Source organism: Leishmania martiniquensis, chromosome 35 (genome assembly GCF_017916325.1).
Source record: "Leishmania martiniquensis isolate LSCM1 chromosome 35, whole genome shotgun sequence".
In the NCBI taxonomy this organism is placed as follows: Eukaryota; Euglenozoa; class Kinetoplastea; order Trypanosomatida; family Trypanosomatidae; genus Leishmania; species Leishmania martiniquensis.
In genome coordinates this window covers 254,838-277,326 of record NC_090170.1, presented here as the reverse complement: position 1 = coordinate 277,326, position 22,489 = coordinate 254,838, and the positions used below count along the sequence as shown (strand labels likewise).

At 61.6% G+C, this 22,489-nt stretch overlaps 5 protein-coding genes across 5 annotated transcripts; all 5 read right to left on the bottom strand.

The window, feature by feature from the left end:
• Nucleotides 1-36: 36 nt before the first annotated feature.
• Nucleotides 37-3,882, bottom strand: LSCM1_00819 (uncharacterized protein; the record flags this gene model as incomplete). Its single annotated transcript, XM_067318453.1, has 1 exon — nt 37-3,882. One exon carries the CDS (start codon nt 3,880-3,882, stop codon nt 37-39), a length of 3,846 nt encoding a protein of 1,281 aa, XP_067174558.1.
• Nucleotides 3,883-5,205: 1,323 nt separating this feature from the next.
• On the bottom strand, nt 5,206-8,475 carry LSCM1_00818 (uncharacterized protein; the record flags this gene model as incomplete). The annotated part of the gene is made up of 1 exon (XM_067318452.1): nt 5,206-8,475. One exon carries the CDS (start codon nt 8,473-8,475, stop codon nt 5,206-5,208), a length of 3,270 nt encoding a protein of 1,089 aa, XP_067174557.1.
• Nucleotides 8,476-10,137: 1,662 nt separating this feature from the next.
• On the bottom strand, nt 10,138-11,913 carry LSCM1_00817 (uncharacterized protein; the record flags this gene model as incomplete). The annotated part of the gene is made up of 1 exon (XM_067318451.1): nt 10,138-11,913. The coding sequence occupies one exon, from the start codon at nt 11,911-11,913 to the stop codon at nt 10,138-10,140; it is 1,776 nt and encodes a 591-aa protein (XP_067174556.1).
• Nucleotides 11,914-12,460: 547 nt separating this feature from the next.
• Nucleotides 12,461-13,597, bottom strand: LSCM1_00816 (uncharacterized protein; the record flags this gene model as incomplete). Its single annotated transcript, XM_067318450.1, has 1 exon — nt 12,461-13,597. The coding sequence occupies one exon, from the start codon at nt 13,595-13,597 to the stop codon at nt 12,461-12,463; it is 1,137 nt and encodes a 378-aa protein (XP_067174555.1).
• An 849-nt stretch (nt 13,598-14,446) lies between these two features.
• On the bottom strand, nt 14,447-21,901 carry LSCM1_00815 (uncharacterized protein; the record flags this gene model as incomplete). The annotated part of the gene is made up of 1 exon (XM_067318449.1): nt 14,447-21,901. The coding sequence occupies one exon, from the start codon at nt 21,899-21,901 to the stop codon at nt 14,447-14,449; it is 7,455 nt and encodes a 2,484-aa protein (XP_067174554.1).
• Nucleotides 21,902-22,489: the final 588 nt, after the last annotated feature.

Here is a 22,489-nt window from a genome sequence, read left to right as displayed (position 1 = left end):
GGTCGCGTACTTGCGAGTCCAGTAGGTGCCCAGCTGCTACGGAGTGTCAGCATAGAGCAAACTGCGGTACACTCCCACTTGCTGCAGCGAAGGAGGTGCAGCTTCGCTCTCTTGCCGCTTGTTCGACTCGTCTATCGGGAGAGAGGCGGTAGGGCGCTCTTGTGCCGTAGGGTTTTCTCTGCTTCGCGTCTCTTTTGCGACAATCGACGCTACAGTGCCACCGCCGACAGAATCGGGCGTTTCTGATGGCTGCGGCGTTGTCACGTTGCCCTCAGCAATGTGGCACCCTTGCGCGATGTTCTCGAGCAACCAGCTCGACGGGCGAGCCTCTGCCCGGCGTGATGCCTTTTTGGGCGCGGCGGCGCTGTCGGGGAGAGCTGGCGCCGCCACAAGGGCGACAAGCGCGGCGAGGTGATCAAGAAACGTCTTGAAGCGCCGTAAGTACCTGCAGGTGCGAGCGGCGTCGAGCTCTCGCGGCGGTGGCGACAAGGTTTGAGACGCAGAGGAGGGAGAGGTGCACGCCCATTTCCCGCAGATATCCGTCTCCACCAGCCCCTCAAAAACGCTACGCGCTACCGCCGTACTGTAGAGGAGGAAGAGCCTGTGCGGAGGGCCAGGGGTGCGCGCTAGATTCGTTGTCAATGGCGGCGATGATTCGCGCCGGCTGTCCGCCAGATCCACATGGATCCACAAGTTGTGGGCGTCACTGGCGCGTTCGTGTAGCAGGTGTGCAGCGAGCGAATTCAACAACGGATCCGTGTCTGTTGCGTTGCCTTCCTCGGCCGTTCTGTCGCCGCCCTCCAAGGCGGCGGCGGTTGCGACGAGGGCCTCGAAGAGCGTCCCCGAGAGCTCCACTGCTGCCCCGCCGGCCACCAGCAGCAAGCGTCGCCATGCACGCTGCGGGTGACCATCTGTGACGGACCAGCCACTGATCCCCTGCGTGACCCCGCTGTCGCGTACCGCACCTCTGCGTCGCTTGCGCGACGACGATAAGCAGGGCGCTGCTGTTAGTGGCGATGCATCTTCAGCCTGCTGTGGCTGGGCTGACTCGCCACGGGCCCACTGATGATAGAGCATTTCACCCAGCTGCCGCGTGGCACCGTCTGGGAGGAGGAAACACAGGTATGTGTCTTCGGCAGCGTGGACGCCACCTTGAGTGTCGCACGCTGGCGTGTTTGAGTCTACGCGTGCCAAGAGATCCTGCGGTGGTGTCACCATCCGCGAGACCGGGCGTGGCTCTGCCAGGCACTGTGGCTTGGTAGAAGCGCTAGATGCTCCTACTCGCCGCTTCCATGCCTCCTGAATCGCCTTTGGCCTCTGCCGCTCACACCCGAACGGCAAAGAGGCGCCGGCAAAGACGGTGGTGCTTGCTGGCCCCTCACTGACGGCATGCGCCGTCCCAGGCAAAGATGTCGGCGACGAAAAAAACGTCATGTCAACACACGGGACACCGAGCACCAGAGCTGTACAGGCGGCCGGGGTGAACGTGGGGCGGAGATGTAGCCCTGATGAGGCGCTTGTGCGCGGCACGGGCGACTGCTGTGAATATTGCCCCACCACATACATAATCGGCGGGTGCAGGTGCCCAGCACCGCTGTACGCTGGGCCAGCTTCAGGCTGACTACCATCGACTTCTGCTGTCACGCTTGCCTGCCAGCGAACACGACCGTGCCGCAGGACGGCAAAGCACGAAGGTAGGAGGGTATGCCGACACACCAGTGCTGTATCCAGCTCCCAGATGTCATGTGCGTGCGCGGAGGCGAGCTCCGCTCCTGCTGAGCGACGGGCCGCCCTGGACAACGCACCCATCGGGGCGGGGCGCCGATGCTTGTGATTGGCATCGCTGCTACCGCGCCCCCTTTCCGCAACAGCGCGCTCATCATCGCTGGTATCTGCAACTCGTATAGAGGAATAGGAGCATCGGCTTTCCAGCGCCAGCGTGGTGGGACAGCCTTCGCCACAGCCACGTGCACCGATGCCTTTCCCCTCGTTATCTCCGTCCCATATCACAGACCACCCTGGTATGGAGGAGACGCGTGCATGCAGAATCACGTCGATGCTGTCGAGGAGCACTAGCACAGGCGTTGGTGGCGGCGTCAGTCCACCCGTCTCCTCCGTTCTCCTGCGAGATGCCCCCACTGACCACGGCACGCTGCGCCTGTCCGGCAGTGCAGGGGCGGCGTCAAGTAAGAGAGGCAGGGGGCATTGAGGCTCGAGAAAGGCTAATGCGGACTGAGAGGCGTTGGTGTCCGCGGCCACGTGTGAGGGGCCCAGCGAAGCCATCGCGTGCTGGTTGGTAGGCGCGAAGAGCAGGCTCGCCATGGAATCTCTACTCTCCTTTCTGCTGAGACGAGCATCCTCGTCCTCGCTGGTCTCTGCAGGTGAGCTTCCCAGCACATCATCGCGGCACAACTGCGCCGAGGTCAGCACGCTAAGCTCAGCACCGCCCTGCAACGCACGGTGCGACAGGGTGTGGCACGGCGCTTGTCTCGTCGCCACGGAGAACGCTGGGGCAGGGCTGCCTGGCGAGGGAATCAAATCAGCACTGAGCTGCAGGGTCGAAGCCAATGCTGCTCTCTCTACGCCACCCTCCTGCTCTCCGGCCTCAGCCGTGCTGGAGAGATCATCATTGATGGCTTCTACGCCCCCACAGTGCACCGCGCGCACGACATCAGCGACCGGGTCAGAGGTCTGAATCGCAGCCAAGTGTGCGGCGGTGACTGCGGCAGGACGCTTCGGCACCCGCGATGCGATGTCGGCAGCAAACGTGATTCCTTTCCGTGGACCCCCGCTGCTGCGGCGACGGCGCCGCTCTGCTTCCTCATCCCCTTCACCATCCTCCCCGCCTTGAATGCTGCACTGAGCATCGGCCCCGTGCAGCGATGGGCCGGCCGTGAGGGCGGCTGTGAAGATGTTGGCAGAGGCGCTGGTAGGTGGCACCTGCTGCTGCGCATCGCTGTCGATTGGTCCTCCTTTGTCTTCCCTGTTGACTGGCGCGCCTCGTGATGCTGTGGCGCCAGCGCCGCTGTTCAGGGCACTTGCCGTGAGCTGCCCAAGCGCCTCCTCCAGCCCTGGGTAGGCTGAGCGTAGAGTGTTGCAGAGGTCTGCGAGCGGCTGGAGAGAAACGAGCATCCACTTGAAGGCAGGGCCAAGACACAGTGGGCACACCTGGCGAACCTTGCGTGATGTGCGCGGCTGGCCTGACTGCGGTGCAGTGCTAGAGAGTGCCGTCGGAGGCCCTGGAGGAGCCGCCGCTTGCACCTCGTCGCGATCCGTGGGTCCGCCTGGGAACTCTGCAGTGATCTGCGCAGCTCCTCCTGGGGTCTCCACTAATGTTCTGCGGTGCAGCGACTCCGCTGATGCCGACGCCGCAGTTGCGGAGGCCCACCGCACCTCAGCTGCACCAACCTCTTTCTCCAGCGTACACCACGGCCATTCCACCATCCGCGGCGTACACCCCTTCTCAAGGGCGTCGTTGATGCAGTCGTAACAGAAGCAGTGACCGCAGGTCTCAATGGCGGCAGGGCGGCGGCGCAGCAGTCCACCGCAGATAGCGCAGGTGAGGCTTAACTTGAGAAGGACGCAGTCGCGCAAGGAGAGGTTCACAGCGTCCATGAAAGGTTTCGTCGTGGGCGATATTGCTGCAGACGGCACATTGCTCTCCGCTGATATGGCGCACGCAGGGGCTGAGGCGGTAGCCTCCGTCGTAGCGTGCCACTGCTCAGGGGATCCCTCGCCCAACGAAGCAAAGAATTGCGTGAATGAAAAGTTGACTAGAGACATGGGTGAGGGCCAAAGCGATGATGCCGTGGCAGGGGCTTGATCATGACCTTGATGATGCTGCGGTGGCTGCGCAGGCGGTGAGGTGGAGAGCCGGGTCATTATATAAGCGGTCTATGCGTTTGCTCTTGACACTCCGGAGTGTACTCCTCCCCTCTCTATGCTCTTCGGTGATTGAGGCGTTTATGAGTATTGAAGTGCGCGAAAGAGACGCGACACGAACGCACTACGGATCATGTGCTCGCGCGTCTTTGTGTCCCTGGAAGAGGCGAGCGCGGCGGGGAGGGGGCGCGGGCGTAAATGGAGAAGCGTGAAAAGTTGCACCGCTGCCGCTCAGGGGGGCAGGGGGAAGGGTGCGGCGGAGGTCCCTCTCAGCGCGGTTGCCACTTTCTTTCTTCTTGGCTTCGCTCCCAAGACCATGTGCTATGGTGTGGTGAAGCGTGCCCGCGTGCCAGTGGCCACTCACAGAAGAAAGAAGAGGCAGTGAACACCTCCTCGAGACTACGTGGAGACGGGACACCACTCCGCACACCTCTCCTACTCAACACTTTAGGTGTCTGGAGGAGATTACCGGGCATGACCGCATGCGCACGTGCCCCTTCGCTCGCTTCGTCGCAGTTGATGCCTCTGTGCACGCCAGCGATGGGAGCAGGTGAGAACACTAACGGTAAAAATGACCTCGGGAAATCACCCGCACGCACATGCACACCGACGAATGGAGAAGGAGTCAGGGGATTGAGTGAGGGCTATTGGGTGTGAGCCTTCAGTTTCGTGTGCCTGCTGGTGGAAAGGGCTGGGGAGGGAAGGCGCGAAACTGGGCAGTACCTCTTTCGCGTATTCATCCCATTCGGCCGCCGCTGTGGTGGAGGAGCCTCGCGCAATGCGTTCCCCTCTCCTCATCCCGCGCACCCACGGCGACGTCCAAGGAAAGGGAGAATACAAATGGACGGAGTGTTGGTGGTGGGGTGACACACAGGCCGCCATGCGAATAACAGCAAAGCGCCTTTACCGTAGCGGAAAAGAGATGTTTCGCTGTTTTCTACGGTGCCGTTCCACCGTCGCGTCGGCTTTACGGGAGACAAGCGAAGACGCGGACGCGTCGCACCTCGCTGCTCTTGTCTTTGCTTGCCCCACGGCGGCAAAGTCCTGGCCGCCCAGGAAGGAGCTGGCCCTGTCGTTGAATGGGGTGATGCGTCTCGCAGCGATCATCATCTCCCTCTCCTCCTTTTTTCCTACGCGCACCGCGAGGCTCGCGCCAGATAGCTTTCGGCAGACTGTGTGCCTCGATGCACGTGGGCCGCTTTCAGCGTCGTGCCGGGGGGGGTGGAATGAGGGAGGGGGTTGGCAGAGGCCCACTTGGTCTGCGAACTGCCACCTAGTCCGCATGTGTGCCCCCCCTCTCGAGAGCGCGTCGCACTCATTTTATCAGACGACCTTCAGGGATGACAAAAGGTCGTGGTAGCGGTTCGTGTAGCGGCGAATCACATTCAGGCCATCGTCGGCCACAAATGCTGCGCGCATCGAAAAGATGTCAGCCGAGGCGGTGACGGTGACGTTCGCCATGTTCTTGGCGTAAACGGCAATGCCCGTCTGCGACGCGCCGCCAGGAAGGTAGAGGCGCCCAGTCATGGTCTCCAGGCCGCTATCTTTGAAGACTTCGACGACGCTGCCGTCGACGAAGATGTGCAGTTGCACCACATTGGGGTTCGCCTGTTTCACAGACGCGCGGCCGAGGAGAGGCTGCCTGGATCCAAGGGAGCCGGAACGGGTCCGGTCCATGTGCAGCAGCGGAATGTTCACTGTGCCGCTCTGCGCGAAGGTGTCGTACGCGCGCTCGCGTGTCTGCCAGTACAGGGCGCACACCGACGACGGTGATGTGGTGTACGTCCACGAAAGGCACCTGCGGTCCTTCAAGCATGCCACACTACAGTTCCTCGCATCGCCGCTACGGTCGCCGGAGAACGACTTGATGAGAGCCCGTCTTGCGTATTGCGGGCTGCTGGAGACCGGCCGCAGCATCGTCGCTGGCATGCGAACCGAGATGCTTGTGTACTGAGTGAGGTTCGAGTTGGCGCGGATCATGACACCAAACTCAGGCGCGGTACTCTCGCTGTAGTAAGAGCGCCCATCGAAGGGCTCCATGCTTGAAAGCTTGAAGGTGACAATCATCTCATGCTGAAGAGTGGCGCTACTGCCAGCTGTGATGAGCGTCTGCGGCTCACCACCCACGAGCACCAGCGGGTCGCTCTCTCGCCGAGAGTAGAGGTGGTCCAGACGCAGCCCTTTCAACTCTGGGATCGGGTACGTCTTGATCTTCCGCTCGACACGGTCGTACACCATGGTGCGTAGTAGGTTCTGTACGCCAGACCATCCTTGCGAGGTGACCTGTTCGCTGCTCAGCTCTTCCTTCGTCCAGCCCCACAGCATGCGGCGCTTGAGGATCGGGTCGTAGAAGGTCTTGGACGCGTAGAACGGGCCGTAGTCGATGAAGGTGAGGCTGCGCTCGGGGTCCTCGACGAAGACGTACTTGCTAGTCTTCGGGTCAGCTTCATAGGAGCCGTAGATGAAATAGTCGCGAAGCGAGCGTGTGGAGGATACCTTGAGGTAGTGCTCGACGCCCTGACTCAGCGTGAAAAAGTCGGGGGCCTCGAGCATGTTTTCGATGCAGTGCTTGCACACGTAGAGCGTGTGGGAGAAGCTGTAGCCGCTCTGGAAGCTGGGGTCCTTGGTGGAGAAGACGACGACGTGGGCGTTGTCGCCCTCGGTGTCAGTGACGCGAGCGGCGAACGCGATGAGCCACTGGGCGGCGTTAGCGGGGTCCTGCCACCACTCCGTCGGGCCGCGGAAGTTGTCCAGGCCCACGAGTCCGGGGACGCTGTCCTCGGTGAGGATGGGGTTCAGCGGGCTCTTATCGAACGTGCTCAGCGTGCGTTTCCAGCTCAAGTCTCTTGACGAGATGGCTGCGATGCACTGACGCTGGATGTTCTCCGGCTCGGCGCAGGTATACACCATGACCGGCTCGCTGTAGTTGTTGTTCATCATGGTGCCGGAGTAGGCGCCCCACCTGTCATACCACTTGTCCGCCCAGACGGCAACCGGCGACTCAGGGTGCGTCCACTTGACGTAGTCCTCCGACGTGACGTGGTACCACGCAATGTCACCCCACAACGGGCCATTGGGGTTGTACTGCATGTACAGGTGAATCTTGCCGGTGACGGGGTCGCGGTAGGGAGCGTTGGGGTCACTGATCCAGTTCGTTGGGGCGCGAATGTGGTACTGCGGCCGGGCATCTGTGGGGATAGATGGAGCAGGGGTCGGGGTAGAGGTGCTGTCGCTGCTGCTAATCGGTTCCGATGACGAGGACGACGATATCTGTGCATGCACGCAGCTTCGAATCTTCTCGTGCGTGGCGTAGAGCATCCCACAAATCGTGTACACGCGGCAAAACACTGTCGTGCATGGGTCGTCCACCACGCCACCGGTGCGGAGGGCCATGTACCTCTCGAAAAGTGTGTCGTTTGTGAACATCTCCGCAACTGCCGCATGGATCGCCGAGACATCGGATAAATCGGTGATGCCAAGGGCATTGGCCACCTCCAGCCCGTTGCTCCACTGAATGAAGGCCGTATTGGCGTACCTCTGCCTCAGGGTCTCGAGCTTCCACGTGGCCGGGTGGAAATTGGCTATGAGGTACGCGGGCCGGTTACCGTACAGGGGCGAGATGGCGTTGATGACGATGAGCGGCACCTTCATCTCCTCGTCACCAAGGATGGCAAAACGGTGCGTGTGACCGAAGAGCTGAAGGGTGATGATGTCCTTGTTTGCTGAAAGCAGGACTGTGTAGGCTTTCTGGTACCTGGGCTTCCAGTACATGTCCTCCTCCACGGAACCGACGGTGCCGCGGGAGATCACGCCGAATACATCGGGCTGGGGAGGGATGTGGCCGATGATAATCACCTTCTGCCCCGCAGCGCGAGCGGCGTTAATCTCGCTCTCCATCCAGCGTAGCTGCCCACACGGGTCCGTCTCATTGTCGGAAAGCGCCGGCCGCAGCTTGTGCACCCACAGCAGAGTGTGCAGGGCCAGCACACGCAGCTGTGCGCCAACGATGCCACTGTAGTAGCCGCACGTGGACATCACCTTTCCCTGCGCTGCGTCCAGCAGCTCGTGGCTCTGAAGTATCTCAATCTGCGTGTTCAGCGTGGTTTGAGAGGTTTCCGTGAGGTTGAAGAAGTAGTTCGGGATGACGTCGTTGTTGCCAAGGACGGTTGTCACGCTCGGGTCCTCCGAGGCATTCTTTACGGAGCTCTTCTTGATGAGCTCGAAGTACTGCGACAGCGGCGTGAACACGTCGCGAGGTGTCAGCGAAGTTGAAGTCATGCCGTGTCGCTGCCAATCACCAGCGAAGAAGGTGTAGGCAGAGCGCTGCATCATGATGTCGCTGCTGGCGATCGCCAGGAGCGATCGGGGCGAGTCACAGCCGGTCTGGCCAAACGGCGCGGCCTCGATTGTGGTGCAGGGCCCATAGGCCTGTGGGGTACCGTAAGCAGGATCGAGGTGCTCGTCAGAGACGAGGTTGACCTTGACAGCTGTGACGGCAGCGGTACAGAGAACGATAACAGCGATGGCGATGGCGAGCGCGCGGACGGCTACCGGCACGGTGCCACCGGCGTGGCGACGACGCTGTTGAGGCATAACGAGGGTAAAAACAAAAAAGAAGACGACCGTTCACGTCAACGCCGTTGTCCGTGCCGAGGTGCGCTACACAGCCTGATGCAAGAAGGAGAGACTAAACGATGGAAAGAAGGGGGAGGGAGTGTGACTATGGGAACCGATGATAACGAATAGGATTACTACACAATATGCCAGACGAAAGCTGTGAACAGGTGAGAAGAAGAGATGCGGAGAGAGCCCCGACACCACAGCAACACAGCCGATCAAAAACAAAACAAAACGAAGAAATGAGGAAATAAAGCGATACGCAAAGACACAAAGTACAGCGGCGAGCACCCACCAAAAAAGTAACTGTTTCGAAAGTGGGCGCGCTCGTGCCGCGTCTCTTGTCTGCTGCTGCTGCTGCACGGTAGTCCCTGTCTACGCGTGCTTTGCCTTTACTCTCGAAGCCGCGTGCAACGTGGCCAGGGAAGGTAGGAGGGCTGCAGGTGATGCGCAGTGGAGAGAGCGTGAAAGGGGAAGAGAGAGGAAAGAGGGGGGGGTGACAGGCTGCGGGAGGCGCTGAGATGAATGAGTGCTCAGTCGGAAAGCAAGTCACACCAGCAAAGAGGGAGAGAGGGAGGGAGAGAAGACCGGAGGCTGAGCACTTCACACTTGAAATGGGAGGTGGACTGAATTTAGTTATTTATTCCCTCACTTTTTCTCCCTGCCGGTGCGCTTCGTTACCTTCGCTGTCACGACCCTCTCCCACGCGGATACGGTGCGGGCACACACACACACACACACATATACACGGGGCGAGCGAGGTGCGCAGAGACGAACCGGCGTAGGCGATGACTGTATCAGAGGTCACTGTGTGTGCGTATGCGGATGAGCACTGTTTTACATGTGTGCCCTCAAACGAGGAAAAAGATTCGAACGCGAAGGGCGACGTTTCTGGGAAGTTAAGGCGACAGCGCACCGAGGGGACGGGGAGGGGTGAGTGAATGAGGCGTGCGTATGCGCGCAGCCATATGGGGAAGAAGGGCGGCCCAAGACAGGGAAGCGAGAAAATGAAAGGCGGGAGAGGGAGGGGCAAGGGCGCCCGTTGCCGGATGCATTCCGAGACGCGAGTGACGACGAGAACAAACTTACAAGCGCGACGAAGCGCCTTCCGTTCGCTTCGGACAGCCGCCAGTGGGTGTACCTACTCGGTGAGCGGGGCGGGAAGTGCTTTTGTTTTGGGCGACTGGCAACGCGCATCAGCTTCCTCAACAGGCTGTGGCATTCCTCATGACAAAGATGAAATATTGAGCTTTACAGAGTAGGAAAGGGTGATGGCATAATGGGTGGGAGGGGGGGCGCAGGCGTAAGGAAAACCAGTCGCGTTGAGTGGCATGGTGGGTGCAGTATGTGCGTTCTCCTTGGCGTCGTCGCTAGCCCCCACCCCACCCCACACAGCTACACCCGCACTCGCACCTAGTACTTCACCTAAAGAAAAGCTTTCGCTGCAAGCGACCTTCTGCGGGTGGTGGTCGGGGGCCACCTCCATATAGCGCATGCACTCTGATACGACCGCCGGTGCCGCAGGGCCCACTTTATCTTCGCACACACACACACATACACAGACACACACTCTTCCGCACCCAGCCGGGCCGGCGCCGGCCTCCGGTCCGCCCGCTCACGCACGCTGCCGAGCCCCACCTACACGTACCAGTAGACTAGCACCACCAACATGAAAAGAGAGAGCGAGGAGTAGCGCGTGAACCACCATGCAGGCCTCCACGCCAGCAGCACCGGCAGCTCTTGACGAAGCTTCACCGTCTGCTGCGGCTCCCACCCGATGGGCTTCTTCTCAAAGCTGGTCCACTGCGCCACATCCGCAGCGGCGACGTCGGGGCCGCCATCGCCTTGAAGACGCCCCGTGACGGCGCTCGCTGACCGCTGCCGCACCAGCAGGCGCTGCTTCAGCCGTCGAAGACTTTGCTGCGGGTACGGATTGCGCAGGATGAGCCAGCTCCAGAGTGCCATATCCACCGCCTGCGGCTCTGGTGCAAACGGGACGTACTTGTAGAGAAGAAATGAGATGTACTCGAACGGTGACGCAGAGGCCGGTACCACGTCAGCAACACGCAGCGACCGGCGCCGCCTCCACTGTGACGGCTGTGGCATCACCGTCGGTGGCGACGGCGATCTTGTCGCCACAGAAGAGACGGCACCACCAGGAGAGACCTCGGGCTGGAAGCGACTTCCATGCCGGTCCTTGAAAAGCGAAGTCCACGGCAACGGCAGGAGTGATGCCAGCAGATTCCACGCAGTCCATAACAGCAGCACGACAACTCGGAGAGGGTAGTAGCAAAGACGCGTCCACTGCGCCTCCGGTGAGGACGAGCACGGGTGAAAGAAAAGGTTGAGTAGCGTTGCGTGCCGCCGGCCAGCGGCGCTGAAGCTGCGGTGGAGGCTCTCCGATAAGAAGTTGTCTTCGGGGCGGTAAGCTCCGTTCTGCTGGCAGTAGTAGTCTGAATCCACCATGGGTGTGCGCGCCGAAGCTTTTACATTACCCAATACTGCATCGCCCCCCTCCTGCGCAGAGACAGACGCTGAAAAGCGGGACGGCACCGTGTCTTCTGCTGTAGAATAACGGCTGGCTGGCTGGACCCTCGATGACCGACTGCGATGGCGGGGCAGCAGCGGGTGCGCGGCCCCATCGTCTTCGTCGCCACCAGTTGCTGCAGCTGCATCAGAACCTCGAGCGGACGACTCGAGTGAGGGCGACACAGAGGACAGCGGGCTCTGCACCTCGTTTGTGTACGGTGCTTTCGCCACTGACGACACTGGCGCCAAAGCCGCACCACGCTGGCTGTGTGGCCCGACTTGCAAGATCTGGCGCCGCAGGCTCTCGCGTCCTTCGAGAAATACCTGATCTCTGCACCAGCCAACTGCTAGCTCAAGGCTGCGAGGCGGGCTCTTCGGCATACCGCTCGCGGACCCAAAGGAGCGCAGGCCTTCTGCGGCCGTTCCGTTCTCCACGTTGAAGCTATACGCTGAAGTTCGCACCGCCTGCGCTGCTTCCAGCGACGACGCGAACTGAATGTACACCTCAGACCGCGTAGATGTGGCGATGGACACGTAATGCGCGACGGTGCGCCCAACGTAGGCGTCGAAGTAGTCGCGCACATCGAGGATGTCATCTGCCGGAACCCCACTCACCACCACCCACGTCGACGCAAGCAAGGAGCCCAGCGTTTCTTGCTCCACTGGAGTGTATTTTGAAGGATGCAAGCGCGTCTCCGGCCCATCAGCTGCCGGGTAGGCGGACTTCGGCACGCGATCGCAAAATTCGCGTGGCAGAAAGCCTCGCCGAATGTTCTCCGTTGCGTCAATCGAGTCGGGCAGATGAGCATGGGGCGAGTCCGAAATAGGCCCGCCTCGACGCCGCTGCCGCCGTTCCTGCCAGTCGCCGACCGACTGCTTCCACATGGGGTCCCAGAGATGGCAAAACAAAAAAGAGGGAGAGAGGCCAGCGGGTACGCAACGGCCCGGCCACCTTCCAATCACGCACCGTTCCGAGGGCAATTTGAAGAGAAAGGGACAGAGAGAAGGGTGTGTTGCTATGGAAGGCAAAGAGGGCAGGGGTGTGTCTGAGCGCTTGTGCAAGCAGACGGTCCCCGGTGTGGGCTCAAAGGCTTGCTGCGCTGCACCGCGAGTGCTGGCACCTCGCGACCACCCCCATCCTCTTCAGGTGATTCGTAGAGGCGGCAAGAGCCACAAAAATCGCGCCTGTGCAGTGAGTTTTACGGCAACACCCGATACTTTTGTGTGCGGCCATCACATGCTTCGCTTTGGATATTCTTTCTCCGAGTTGGGAGGGCGCGGCCGATGCCACGACCTTTTGCTGCGCCGCGCCAACCGGGAAAAGGGGAAAGCCAAATCGAAGAAGCGGTGCCCCATTTCGATAAGACCGTTTGTAGATCCTCTGGGGAATGGAGGGAGGCCCCGTAAGGCGAGGCAGTCATCCCCACACACTCTACCCGCCACGCAGGCAGGCGTCCGCGCACGTGCGCGCGCTCGGCTCTAGCCCAGCAGGATCCACGAGGAAGAGCGGTGTGACCGTGCCGCTGCTTGGTTCCACAAAGGCGTCTGGGGGAAGCACACCGTGCTTACTACACAGACACAGGTATTGCGGCTCCGTCTCTTCTTCTTGCACGGTGGCTTTGATGGTTGTGGTGGCGCGCGAGCCGCCTGGTGGCGCACCCCATTCAAAACTCGTCCACAAAAAGTGAGATAAAGGCGCCTGACACGCGGCCAACGCGTGGCTGATTGCTTCCTCCTGCGCATGACTGCACGTATGCCTGCTTGCCAACCACAAAAAGAGCGCAGCTAGTATCTTCTCCGTCGCTGTCCGCCCATCCCTGGCATCGGCCGCCATTTCGCCAGCAGCTGGGGGCACGCCAATAGCCATGCGGTGAAGCCCAGCCTCTTGGGAGAGTGTTGCCTGCAGCGCCCTAATGAGATCATCTCTACCTGCGTTTTCGGTGCCGTGGACGCCTTCCTGTAAGGCATCACGCCGCAAAGAAATCAAACATTTTGCCGACCGTGACCCGTTTCGCGCAGCCTCCACCGCTACCTCACTCAGTGTACGCGCATGCAGCACGTGCGGCAGCGCCGCGGGAGCTTCTGCAGCGTCACCTAGGCGAGGCCAGAGGACTCCAGCTCCACCCCCCATGAGCTCCCGGATGTATGGGTGTGCAAACATGCCATTGAGGTGCGTGCGCGACGACGGATGGTGGTAGAAAACCAGCGCAAAGTCGGCTGTGACGCCGGGGTCACCGACGCCGTCTTCTGCATTCCCTTCGTTGTGCACGTCCCCCCAGCGCACCGTCGACCAAGTCCTAAGGCGCTGCATTGCCTCGTCCTCGCGCATGCGCAGTTGCGTGAGATCGACAGCCGGTGCCACCAGCCCAAGCAGCTCGCGCTCGTGGTCGATACGTAAGCGACGCAGCGAGGCGTAATGGTAGGGAACCAGGAAAACAGAGACCAGAGATATCCCCCATAAAAAGTAGAAGAGCGCTTGCCGGCGGCGCAGTGCGGCCGTTCGACGCTGCGGCCGCTCGGCCGTGTGCAGCAGCTGGTCCAACTTCCACAGCGTGCCATACGGTAGCATTGTATGTTGAGTGGCTGTTTACCGCATCGGAAAGAAAAAGCGCACTCGTGTGTGTGTGCGTGTGCATGGGGTGGGGAACGGCGCCGTTTGCAGGCACATTCGGGTCCCGCATCGCGGTCGGCAAGATGGGAAGTGCAGGCACCGAGGAAGAGTCAAGACGGCATAACAACGAGGAAAAACGGCCTTTCAGCGGAGAGGGGAGGGCAGCTGGGAAGTGCGCGTATGCGGCGCGACTGCAAGGATCTGTCCTCTAGAGTCGCAGGAGCTGCAATCGCCTGCCGATACGCCTCCCCCGCAGCAACGACTCCCGCGTGCGTGGGGTTGTCACCTCTTCTGCGTGTGGGCTTTGAAGACGCACAGGCACGCACACATCAACACGCCTCTGCTCCTCGCTTACGCTCAAGGGAGCATGGGGTGAGGGAGGACGCAATTTATCTGCCTTTGCCGTCGTGGGCGCTGCCGTGAGCTAAGCACTTGTCAGGGACACATACACGGACATGAACGCATGCACCACACCCCCCGCCCCCGTCATCTTGCTGTTTAGTGTACATGAACGAACATCCACGCTACTCGGCCACCGGTCGATCAGGGGTAGGAAGCCGGGCGAGTTGGTGCAAGGCGGAGATGCGGGCAGCGTAGCCGATGCTTCCCGACGACCTCACCCCTCCTGGCCAGACGCGCGTCAGGGCGCGTCCCCCAGAGGTTGAGGGATCACACATGTGGTGGTGCCAGCGCTATCCACGGAGTTTTTTTAAGTGGGCAGGGGATGCGCAAATTTCAGTTACATCGGCAGCAGATAGAGGGAGAGAGACGGCTACCAGCTGCACAGGCGCCCACGTGCAGCCTTTCCTACACCAGCAGGCGCCCCTTGCTACCAGGATCGCCAATCGCGGAGAGTAGGGGGAGGCGCGTCTCCCTTGCTGGTGGCGACTCGCCAGACCGTTGACCACGCTGCAGTTCCCCAAAGCGCGCTTGAAGTCGTATCTGCTCATCCCGCGCCGATGCCGGCATTTCCATCGGCCACTGAGCGCTTAGCACGCGGTGATAATGGCTCAGCTGTGCGAACTGCTGGTGTCGGTGCAGCTCTTTTCGCACCACCTCTCTCTGCAGCGCCCAGCGCGAGGTTTTCACTGCGGTTGTGGGGTTGACGTGATCCAGCACGTATTGGACATAAGCGGTGTTCACCGCCGCGTTGGAGAGGGCAGCTGTAGAATCGCGCACCCATGCCACGTCGACACTCTCGATCTCTGCCCCAGCGCGAGCGGTCGGTGGTTTCCTCCGATAAGTGCCGAATTGCTGCGGTGGCTGAAGTATGGCGGGGAGCCACCGACTGCCGTGGTGGAGCAGCACGGCCAAAGGGGGGAGAGACGCCGCGTAGGCACCGGTGCTCTCACGAGTGGAGGAGGTGGTACCAGAACCAAGGGACGCAGCCAAAGGCGGCTTGATGGCCGGGGGTATGGGAGGCGCCAACACTCCAGCACAGAGAAGTGCAAGTCGGGCGACGTTCGCCAGACGCTGCCAAAGGACACTGCCACTGCCGCTGGTTACGGCCGGGTGCCCGCAGAGAAGAACGCCAATTGCGTCAGCGGCGTAGGTGTGCCCTGGTGAGGTGCTGACGTACCCTAGTACACTCCCTGTGACGACACCTGGCACCAGGCGCTGGATAACCTGCGGCTCCGATGCTGCTGCCGGGGTGGGCGATGCACACGACTCGGAGAGTGAGGGGAGCACCTCGCTTGCGTGCCAGTAGCGGATAGCCTCGCCATTATCCAGCTGGCCAAAACACACCGGCAACACGCGTGACATGCACTGTGGCGCCGTGTCTCTCAAAAAGGTGACCCGCGCCGCTACCGTGGCGCCTCCCCGACCAACGACGGAAGGGACTCGATTGGGCGCGTGGCCGCCGCAAATAATTTGTTCCTCGGCGGCAGCGGTGGCAGCTTCGATGGGCGCTAGCACATCCGTGCGGAGCAGCTGCGCAGTCCGAATGAACGGCTCTGCTATCTCGCGCATCCGCCGCAGAAGAGAGGGGCACCAGCCCGTGGCCCGCCGGCGCGTGTAAGCTGTGGTTTCTCGCAGCTGCTCTCGCGCATAGGTCAGCTGCGCCGCCCGCGGCAGGCGATGAGGGCTGTAGTGGGGGCTAACCAAGGTGCGCAGCAACTCCTCAAACGTGCATGTGCGTTCTGGGTGTAGCACCTCCGGTCCCGTGTCGACTTCCGCCAGCCCACGCACCTCCCACACGCACCGCGCCCCGTCCACCATGCGCAGACCACCGCCGCACGCGAAATCAAAGAAGACTAGCCCCTGACCCACCGCATACGCAGCAGGGGAGACGCGCGTGATGGTAGCGAGCACATCGGCAGGCTCGATCGTGGCGAGGGCGTGCTGATGAAGGACGCGCACGGCGCTGGTCGAGGGGCGCGTGAGCACCGTCTCAAAAGTACCCCCCCGGTAGGCCGGGGTGCCACCTGCACCGCTCACGTCGGCCTCCCTTCCTTCCAAGGGGTCGCCCTCGTCTGCCTCCACCGATGCGACGACTTCAGCGCCTGCGGTGGGGGAAGGGGAAGCTGGAGGCGTCGGCGCGGCTGCCCATCGTCGCTGCAACACTGTCCCGTCACCAAAGACGACAGCGAAGGCGGCCATGCAATCCTTTTCTTCTTCGCTGGCCGCTACCGGGGCAGGCGCAAGATACATACGAGGCATAGTTGGCCCTTCTACGCACCACCGTATGGAGTGCTCCGGCGTCTCTGCTGCTGCCTCGAAGAGGCTGTCCTCTACCGCCTGCAGTTCTTCCAGTAGCGCGCAAAGGGTGGGTGAGGAGAGTGACGCCGACACGGAAGTGCCGCTGGGGTGGGGTAAGAGGGCCCGCCGCCGCGCTTCGCGTGGCGCCACCGTAGTGACGGTGGTGCCGTCAGGAAACACGACGACCCGGGCGAGCACAGCGCCTGCGCGGGCGCCGTTTTGTGGGGCCCCGATATCGGAATGGGAGGCGAGAGAGACGTACTCCGCCACCGTCAAGCCGTCCTGGCGGGAGCGCATGTGGCAATGGTGTACGGCATCGTAGGTGCTCTCTGAGCGAGTGAAAGGCGGAGCATGCGCGTCATCAGCGCCAGGCCTGCCCTTCATACCTGTGCCGTTCGCGCGCGAAAGGCGCGCCTGCACGCAACGAAACGCGCTAGGGCGGTCCGCCTTCGAGAGCGAGAGAGTTGAGTTGACAGAGGTGCCTCCAGTGTTACTGCTGGTGCGTACAAAGCACCGCCCGTCCAGCGTCACCAGCGTGTCGCAGTACTGCGAGGTCGACTTCGTGGCTGATGGGTTTGTGGCGACAGGCGTTAGAGGCTGCCGTACCATCATCGCCCCAGTGGGAAACAGCAGCTGCTGCATGCCTGATGCGTAGAAGCGGTGCACCACGCCGGTGTGCTCGTCCACCTTGCAGTTGGTTTCCTCCTCGGACGACGCTTCCAGCTCCACCAGCGTTGCCGCAGGGAATTCAGTCAGGCAATGATGAACGCAGTAGAGGGTGACGCGCTCCTCGAGGAGTGTTGCGCACGTTTCCATGACGCCACCTTGCGGCAAGGCAGCTGTCGACAGCCCGCTTAGCTCCTTCAGGGTAACTGCGGTGTTCGCCATGGTGCTGGACGAGGTGTTCGGGTAGCGGCGAAGATGAATGTGGGATTCACCTTCGCGCCGCTGTAGAACCACATTGCAGGTGGTGAGCATTACGTCGATCGGGGGAACTGAATCACGGCAGCCTTCTCTGGTGTTCACACGCGCGCACGTAAGGAGGAGCCCGTCATCCCAGTGCACGGTAAGATGCACGTTGCCATCTCCCATGCTCGACGGCGCCGCGTGAAGGTTAGCTATGACCTCGGTAGCCTTGATGTAGCGACACAGACGCTGCACCTCATTCACCCACACCTCCACAACCGCATCGCCATACGGGTAGAGGGTCTCGTGGGTGTCGAAGCGCATTGGGGTATCCTGTGGCACAAGTATTGCGTCCGAGGGTGCCGACGGCACCCTCTTCGCCCCAACGAGTGATGTTGACACCTCGGCGTGCCGCTGCATGTACTGCGCAATGAGGATGTGCATCGCACGCATTGTCAACCCCACCGAGCCCGCACGCAATGGCATCGTCGCGCCACCACTGGTTGCCTTACTGAGCTTGGCAGTTGCCGCCTTGGCATCGCTGCCCTCCTGTAGCAGTGACTGCCACAGCGCGAAGACCTCCACCGAGGTCACGGTGCCTGCCCGCGGGACCACGTCTACCCACGTACGTGACCTTCGTGGTCCCAGCGGCGGGAGGTTGCCCAGTCCCGCTTTCGCGTCAGAGCTCCGCCGCGGGTCTTTCTTGATGTACTCTGCCACCGGCACATCTGGCACTGCCACCCCGGCAACCCACATGTGTGTCACTCGGCGTGTTGGGTGAACATTGAGGGCGTTGTGTGCGTACGCAGATGTGCGATGCACCTCGCCATCTTTGTCTTCCTCAGAGGACGTCGCTCCGGCACAGCCTTTACCGGCGCTCTCGTCTGCAGCCGCATTTGCTGGCGGAAGAGGAAGATAGTGAAGAGCGCAAGAGCGCCATGAAACGTTATGAGCACCAAAGCGCTCCTGGAAATCGACGATGGACGCCACGATAGTCGAGGTGGGCAGCTGCTGCGTCACGCTCCAGTCGCCGTGCGCGTAGGTGACCTCCTCGCCCGCAGCAGGGGAGACATGACCGTGAGGAGGCAGCCAGGCTGACTGGAGTGCTGGCTCTAGCCCGGTTTCTCGCAGTAGCTGGTGAAGAAGTGCCTGCTGAAGGAGATGCTCGTAAATGCGAGGCTTGAGGTTCTCCGCCGCCGCCCGCGTCGCCAGCATTTCGTTTTCGACGTTCTCTTTGCCTTGCAGGTGCTCTGGGAAACGCGTGGGGAGTTGCGGCTTCATCTCATACGGCTTGGCTGCCAGGCACGCTTGCATCGGATCGACGGAGGCCAAGTAGCGCTGCAGCAGCTCCAGTGCGCTGACCTGCTGCGTGCCAGTGGCACTACCGCCCGCGAACTCGGCACGGCTCGCTTTACGGCTCTGATGCGACGGTGTTCTAACGGCTACACTACGTCCTTCGCCGGCGCCCGCCTCAGACTTCGGCGCGGCTAGCGATGACTCTAGTGCCCCTTGTAGTGCAACTGCTGCCTCAGTCAGCGGACGACGGCGAAAACAGTTGCGCGCCATATCCTTAATGAGATGCACACCTTGCGAGTAGGGCTGCAGCTTGGCTGCAACTCCCGAGGTGTGCCGCCGTTGCCGAAGCCGCTGCTGCTGGAGAAGGAGCCCGGTGCTTTGAGTGGTGATGTTCATCGTTGCCATGGTGGTCTGGTGCGTGGGGAGTGAAGAGGAGAGCCCCGTCGCCATATCTTGCATTGCAGGTGACCACCCCGTGAGGGCCGCCGCGGGGGTGACAGTGTCGGTGCCGCGGGCAACGTTAACCTCGAACTGTCCGGCGTTCTTGGCGACGACGTGCCGCACCATCCACGATACTTCCTGAGGGCACGGCGGAGGCGCCACATCAGTGCATTTGCGATTCGTACACATGGCCGTGGCTACGGCGCGCCGCTTCCCCCGCTGCGCTGGCGCTGCTGCGGGTACTGCTTCAGTGGCCGTTGTCTCTGGAGTCATGGGTAGCATGGCCGTCAGAGCCCCAGCGTCCATGAGGCCCGTTGCGCTACCGCAGTCCGGCGCCAGCAATCTCTGAAATGGCTGCGCGTATCGCCGAAACAGTCCGGAGGGTGGGGGTGACGCCGTGGCTGCAGTGCTGCTGGTGACATCCGGCTCCGCGCTCGGCAACGTCGGCGACTCAGCCGTTGCACATAAGGCTGCTAGCTCGCACGACGGCTCGTGAAGCACACGTGATTCGCTCACTGCGGCCATCCATGCACACACGGCACTCATGATGTTGAACACGCCACCTGTGCAGCACGCCGAAACAGTTGACCGCCGCAGCATCCCCGCTGCCTCCACCGAGTCATCGCCTGGCGCTTTTTCTGCGGCCACGCCCCGTGTGGCGCCGCGGCAGTTGCGGCTGGTGTCCCGCGGCGGGGTGTGACTGTTCTTCAAAGACCATCCGTTGTACGCATCGATGAGGTGCACCATGCGGCTCAGCATCGACATCAGGGGGGCCCTTTCCTTCCCCTCCGTGTACCCCGCAGTCTCACCATCGTCCACCACAACAGACAGCAGAGCGGCGGCCCACTGCCCGATGCTGTCTGTCATGGCGTTTGTTGATGTCGCAACAGTATCCGACCCCCTGCAGCGGAGTCTCACGGGGGGCACTGGCGCGATGGGCAACGCTGTCACCTCCCACAGAGGCAGGGGCCACCTGTAATCGCTAGGCAGGGGCCGGTACAACGACAGACGAACGGCTTCCTCCAATGTGACAGAGGCGCCCTGGCACCCTCCCGCTGGAGGATCGGTGTCGACGCCGCTGCACTCCTCCTTCCCCGCCCCAACATCAGTCGCCAGTATCGCTGCTGGATTGCTCACATACGCGCGCATCCGCTGTAGCAGTGGCGCATATGAACACCACATCCGCTCAAACGTGTCCCCCATGGCCGATGCCGCCGTATCCGCCTCTGATGTGGCCATTACTGCTTGCTGAAAGGCGATCATCTTGCTAAGGTACGACGTCAGCTCCATCTCGAGCTCCGCTAGGGACGGCAATGGTGCTGTTGGCGCTGCGGTCTGTTGCTGGGGTGCTACTAAACCTCCGGAGTAGAGGTAGTACGCTAGGGACCGAGGGTTGATGCGGCAATAAGGAAACTCCGCCGGCGCTGCTTTCGTGTCGATCCCCATGTCCAGCTGCCGCAGCTGTAGCGAAGGCTGGTACGGTGTCGATGTCACATGCGCCGATGCTGCTACTGCTGCCGCCCCCGCTGCGCCTCGCGCATTGCGGCCCTTAGAACCTCCTGATCCGCTGGCCGGCCCATTCGCACGAGTCGGCTTTCCCGCGGCTGCCATTGGCGGCCTGACGCCACCACCACGTCGCGGTGAGATCGGCTTCCTTGTGCTTTCGCTGCTGCTGGCCTGGCAGGATTCCCTCGCAGAATTTGCTCGCGACTGCCCTCCTTGATGGTGGCGCGCCTGAAACACAGCGAGCGTGTTCAACACAGTCGCGCTGCTGGCCGAAAAGTCATAAAGGTAGAAGGCTGCGCGCGGCACGAGGCGCACCCAGCGCTCCGCGGCGACCGCCTCATCAGGGCTGCGCATGGATGAAGGGGGCACGGAAATAGGACAGGGTAATGGTGACCAAATGTCATCGGTGTCGTTCACGGAGTGGGGGAAAAAGCCGCTTAGCATTCGTGGATCTGCCATGGCCCACACAACGGGCACGTGGAGCGGAACAGTGCGGCCGCTGGTGGAATGCAGGTGGTCCCGCAGGATCGGCCGGACAGTACTCCAGAGGGCGCGTGTGACAATCGTGGCGGCCTGGGAAGTTCGCGCCTCGTGCTTCTCCTTGGCGAGGGTTTCGCTGCTGTCGTTGGCCGGTGCATCCTTTAGCTCCGCACTGCTACCATGATTTTCCGCACAGAGGGCAGAGAGCGCCGCGAGCACCTCTTCTTCATGGACCAAGCGATACACGAATATCAGGAAAGACGAAGCAGACGATGCTGCACCTGGCAGCAACACCAACTCGCACAGTGGCAATTCTTTTTCTAGATACGACTGTCGCTTGCCCTTCTCGACCCCACTCATGTCGTGATGTGACTCTGGAGGTTTCAACGACGAGTGCGTGATGCTGTGCGAGGAAGAGGATCTCGCTGAGCACGGACGCCGTGGCGGCAGTGCGCTTTCGCGGTTCTTCGCCTGAGCGGTCAACGGAGCTGAGGTAGGGGCAGCCGGCTCTGGTGTCAGGTTCCGGTGATCGCCACCGGGCGCTGCTGCGCCGACCCACTGCACAACATCGTCTCGGACAGCCTTTGCCAAGACGATGCGCCTTGCCGCATCCGCTGCCCCGTCCTTGTCGGTGGTGCCCTGTTGCCGCATGACAGCACACAGCACACGGGCCACCGTGTCTAGCTGCTCCGCCGCCGTGCTGCAGCTGTAGACGTCCATTTCCTCGCTCCCGAGAACTTTTGCACTCGCGCTGCTGCTCGCTTTGCTGCTCGGCTGCGCCTCACGTCGGTGCCCAGCGGTGGCGTGGTTGCTGCTCGTGGCTACGGCGTCCCCCTTCTCGGATGACGCCGTGTAGTGGCTTGTGAGGAGTGTGACGTGCAACGTCGTCGCGCAAGACCACACGTGGTGCCGTTCACCGATGCTGCTAGACATTCTCAGCCGGCAAGTAAAAGCGAAGTGAGGGTGAAGGGCTTCCACGGGAAAAAGAGGGAGGGAGAGAGGAAATCGCAATGAAGAGGCAGCAGCGCACAAACGAATGTACCGCGCGTGCTGCTATCCTCTGCGCCACTGCTTTAATTGTGTGTATGCGTATGTGTGTGCATGTTCCATGACAGAAAAAAAGAGAGCGCGCGAGAGAGCAACATGCCAGTAGGCAAGGGCGACAGAGAGAGGATACATGTATAGCCGGCAAAACACTGGTCGCACGTCCTTGCATAACCGGCGCGCATAGCCTTTTCCCCACAGGCGAAGACCAAGGGGCGATGACACCAGAAACGAGAGGCGAAGCGGCCACGACGGCGATTGTGTGCCTTGCCACAGTGTCACGCCCTCTTCCCCCCTCCCCCTCCGACGCCACTAGAGCGGAGTCTTTCCTCTTGATGACCCCCACGGAATGGCGGGTGGTGGTGGTGAGTGATGATGAGAGGGGCCGTGGCCGTCGTGTCCCCCTCCTTTTTTTATTCCTTTGCTTTGGCGTGAAAAGGATGCGGAAAAAACAAAACGAAGGGTGCAAAAAGAAAC